This window comes from Glandiceps talaboti, chromosome 17, assembly GCF_964340395.1.
Source record: "Glandiceps talaboti chromosome 17, keGlaTala1.1, whole genome shotgun sequence".
Lineage (NCBI taxonomy): Eukaryota > Metazoa > Hemichordata > Enteropneusta > Spengelidae > Glandiceps > Glandiceps talaboti.
This window is the reverse complement of record NC_135565.1, coordinates 20221433-20226001: the sequence shown is the minus strand read 5'-3', so window position 1 is coordinate 20226001 and position 4569 is coordinate 20221433. Positions and strand designations below refer to the sequence as shown.

At 36.8% G+C, this 4569-nt stretch overlaps 1 protein-coding gene across 1 annotated transcript; it reads left to right on the top strand.

The window, feature by feature from the left end:
• The first annotated feature begins 208 nt into the window (after positions 1-208).
• On the top strand, positions 209-3849 carry LOC144448179 (type I iodothyronine deiodinase-like). The gene is made up of 5 exons (XM_078138332.1): positions 209-255; positions 656-919; positions 2044-2202; positions 3147-3319; positions 3672-3849. The coding sequence occupies exons 2-5, from the start codon at positions 656-658 to the stop codon at positions 3847-3849; spliced, it is 774 nt and encodes a 257-aa protein (XP_077994458.1). The 5' UTR covers positions 209-255.
• The last annotated feature ends 720 nt before the right edge of the window (positions 3850-4569 follow it).

Sequence of the window (4569 nt, the reverse complement as noted above, 5' to 3'; positions counted from 1 at the left end):
GTGGAATCACTGTCACCCAATAGTGGAACTACTGTCACCCACACCCAATAGTGGAATCACTGTCACCCAATAGTGGAACCACTATCACCACTTAGTTTGTGCCTATCTTCAAATTAACTGCCAAATATTCCGGAATATCACCCTATGGTTGGCAGTGAAACAAAGAACATTAATAAAATGGCCGAAATGAACTCTGACCTGCCCCTTCCTTGTTGACTATCATACATGCACAGAGTCAGCGAATGAATTTATGAAGTAAGTGTGATCATGGAGGTATAAGGTCTTCCCTTATGTCTCGATGTACAAATGTATTTTTATACGCTGTCTACTATAGAAGATCATTCTTTCCATAAAGGTAGGGGAAATCAGGAAATATATTCAAATCAAAACGTTAAATTTAGCCTGTAGACAGTAAACAACAATTAAGACTATGTGTAGACTTATGTACAGCGCTGAAGAGGAGATTAACCCAGATGCATTATTAATTTCATGCTGTTTTCTGCAAATGTAGTAGATGTTGAACTTTGTATATTCAATCGAATACTGCAAATAATGATGTGACCTACTTCTCAATCAATATGTGTCACATGATCAAAGATAAGGCGGTTTACAAAGTAGGTCAGCATATAAATATATGTATACTTTATGACTCTAGATGGCGTCCTTCATCACGGACAGGGCATTGGTGATCAAGATTCTCAGACGGTACAAAGAGTTGATGTTTGCTGAGGAAACGATGAGAGTGTATGATCAAAAACTCCATCCGTACAAAACTGATCCATCACGATTGGCGGTTGCTTTTGTTGAAGTTTTGTACGAAGTAGAAGCAACTGTCTTAAAAGAAAACGGTGTTGAACCTGATGAGCTGTCCGCCTCGCTGTCGACGCTTATAACACGTCACTATAGCAACGACAAAGAGGTAAATATCATCAAAGCCTTTTGGTATGATGTAAGTAATTTTACCGAGAATCATCATTTCAATATGCCAAGACCACAACTATTGTTTGGCACCTTTGCAATCAAAATACATGCTGTGTTGGATAAGGCTTAATAGCGTAATAACTTAGACCCGAATATTGTTATATTACTAGTGATGTTCTGATGTAGTGGGTGAAATACTATTTAATTTGTTATGTGTGTTTGTGTGTGTGTGTGTGTGTGTGTGTGTGCCTGTTTGCTTGTTTGTTTGTTTGATTGTCTGTCTGTCTGTCTGTCTGTCTGTGTTTGTTTGTCTGTTTGTTTGTTTTGTTTATGTATGTGTGTACACGTGTGTGCGTGTGAGGGCGGGGGGGGGGTTAAATTTGTGCCCAAGGAAATGACTAAGGGTTTATTAACGAGGTAGTATTAACGATGGACATTGTCATTAATGATCTATATGGTATACTAGTATCAATTAAATTAAACTATCATTCAAACTTCTATGTTCTTTGCAATGGATACTTTGCTTGTAATTACTTTACAAATTATGTTCCAGAACTGATTTAAATTGGCACGCCAGCTGGTGGCTTTATTAAGCTATTTGACTTGAATTCAGTGAATATACATACATTAAACTATACTCTATTAATGTGAGTCTGGATGCAAACGTGGTCTATAACTGAAATACAGTGGAGGTGTAAATCTGATACTGTATAGGAACTATATCAATGTCAAGTATGCCTTCAATAGCAAAGAAATCGTATTTTGGCATTGTCAGCACACTCCTCGTGTATTTCCTCGACATTTTGGTATAGGTATAATACATTATGTCATCGAATCATTTAATAATGTATTATTCTGGTTTGATTTCTGACAGTAGCAAGTGTTGGTTAGATATACTTCACTATCTTTTTTTCTTTTAATCTCTTTTCTATATTCAAAGCAGTTTTTATACCCCCAAAATGCCGGTATAAATTCAATTAGTGCCCCAGCAGCATGAATGTCAGTATCATTGTTGTTTGTTATATCAAGTTATCAAAGTATACCATCGTCGGTTGTCGTTATTTAGAAAGAAGGAAATCAAGGTAAATAACGTTAACATTGTTAATGTTTTCTTTCCTTGAGGTCATTGACATGATAGCCTTTAGGTCATCTCATGGTGCAAAAGACTGGATTGGTGATCTAAAAGTTGGTGATGCAAGACCAGATGTGAACTTAGTTTCTATGGAAACTAAAGAGGCGATACCTTTATCTCGACTGCATCTGGATAAAGATCGCCCTCTCGTGATTATATCCGGGTCACTATCCTGACCACCGTTGAGGGTAAGAAACAGAGACTGGCATTTATTACATGTGATTTAATTCATGATTTGATATGTTTAGCACATACTAGACACCATGATTAGTGTACTGCTGTTTGCAAAATCGTATTCAGAACATGTTTGATAAGAGCCTCATTCAAACAAGTAACCTCTTCAAAAACTGGGATAAGTACACGTACACTGTGTTCAATTAGGGTGACACAATGGGTAGTAGCAACCAGACTAGATACATGTACTATAAACAGTGAGCACCAAATTCAAAATACCCGGGTTGTTGTAATTTTAATCAGTTCAAACTTTAAATTACGTTGAGTATTCTACACAGTGCATGGTCAAGTACAATGCAAATGTTAGAGATGTTGAAGTGAAGCTTTCTAACCAAACACTGGCATTTCATCACCTTCATCTTGTAAGTCAAGCCACAAAGCACATTTACCATTCATTGGTTGTTTGTGGTCGACGTGATAGTTCGTCACGTGCACGGTGTGCCTCTTACCATTGTAGTCGAACCCACGCGGAGTTGGGTGGATTTGATGAAGGTTTTTCAATCTGTATGTCAGAAGGATGATGCTCAGTTTGACACAACCTCAGACCACTAACTCTTTTTAGTGGTCTGAGACCCAACCATAGACCCTCCACGTGGGTGGAGGGTCTATGACCCAACCGAACAACGCAGATTTTCTCCAGGTACTTTGAGGTTCCTCTGCTTTAACACTAGGGCATGTGCAGTAGGGCACTGCAGTAGTTGCAACTGTATTTGAATTTCCGAATTTAATTAGAAGTATACATTGCTATTATCACTAATATTCTCTTTGGTAAGTTTGTAAATACAGGCATCAGTCAAATTCCACACAGAAACAGTTATTAGGTCAATAAACGCTTCTCTTTTCTTTACCAATAATTTAGGCCATTATTCATAGTGGCTCTCTCTACAAACTACACCAAGATTACAAAGTCAACGTCGATTTCTTATACATCTATATTCTGGAGGCTCATCCTAAAGATGGTTGGCCACTGGGGGCGCACTATAGTTCTCACTATCAACATGTAAATGTGGATGAAAGAATAGCAGCAGCAAGGTAGGAAGAAATAGTTAATCTTGTGTGTATATTTATTTTGATATTATCCCATCTGCCACATTGAAGGAGAAAATGACTTTCAAATCTAAACATATTTGAAAAGAATATTTGAGGGTAATGTTTTGCCTTTCTATTTTTCTGACCCAAATATATACACAATTTCCTTCTAGGTCAAAGGGGTTACCATCTTCAATGTCGCTATTTTGTCACCAGATTCCCTAATTTGATATTCAGTGCTGCACATGCGCTTTAGACGTCGACATTGCGTGCTCTTTGGACGTCAAGCCCCTTTCACATACATGTAGATGTAACATAACACTTCGTACATATTTCTCAAAACAATTACTTTCAGACGATTGATTGAAGCTGACTCTCAATACCAGACTTTTACATCCAATGTACAAAACGAGGTCAAAGTTCGTATGGTAGTGGATACAATGGAGAATATGTTTGCACAGACGTATGCAAGTCAACCGAATAGGGCTTTCGTCATCAAAAATGACAAAATGGCATTCATAGGAAATACATGATTTCAGGCTAAAAACCCTGAAATATTGATGACAGATATATTGAGGAGATGGCTAGAAGATTATTTTGTTAAAAAATAGATTTACTTTAAGTAGGGTAATGCCTAAAAAATTGTTTGGTTCCGATTACTCTCAAATTTAGAGTGGGTGGGGTAGATAGATTTTTTATTTTACTTTTATATTATATGTATTTCCTTCATCTATGAGTGTATAGTTCAGATAGTTATGTTTTCCAAATGGTCTCTGTAATTGGTTTCTTCTCATCAGATTACACTGAGATTGGAAAAAACAGTCTTTTAAAGTTGATGTCAGTTTCCGCATACACCATTTCTTGCGTGACTTTCGCGATTTCATTATTTTTTCTGGAGTACGTAAACAAACTTTAGGGTCGGCAGTGAAAAACTAGGTGGGGTCGGGTTACCGGAACCAAACATTTGTATAGGCCTATTAGTTGTAGATTTATCGATAAGGCAAGCAAAAAACTCATGGTGTGGTTCCGATTGCATACTTTTCAAAGATTTGTAGGATATGTATATTTTGATAACATTTATGAAATTGTGATCGACAAAATTGCGATCACATCAACCTTGTTTTATTATGATTATTAAATTTGCTAATGTTGATTTTCATATCTTTTAGAGATATTTTGTCAACCACACTAACAAATTTAGATTTGGCAGGGAAAAATAGACCAGGTCGTATAATCGGAGCTACACAATTTGT

Bases quoted from the DNA above. Each gene is read 5' to 3' on its own strand.
- LOC144448179 (XM_078138332.1), top strand. From the start codon at position 656: ATGGCGTCCTTCATCACGGACAGGGCATTGGTGATCAAGATTCTCAGA. The intron at 920-2,043 runs GTAAATATCATC...TCTTTCCTTGAG, and splicing joins ACTATAGCAACGACAAAGAG to GTCATTGACATGATAGCCTT. The intron at 2,203-3,146 runs GTGATTATATCC...CCAATAATTTAG, and splicing joins TGGATAAAGATCGCCCTCTC to GCCATTATTCATAGTGGCTC.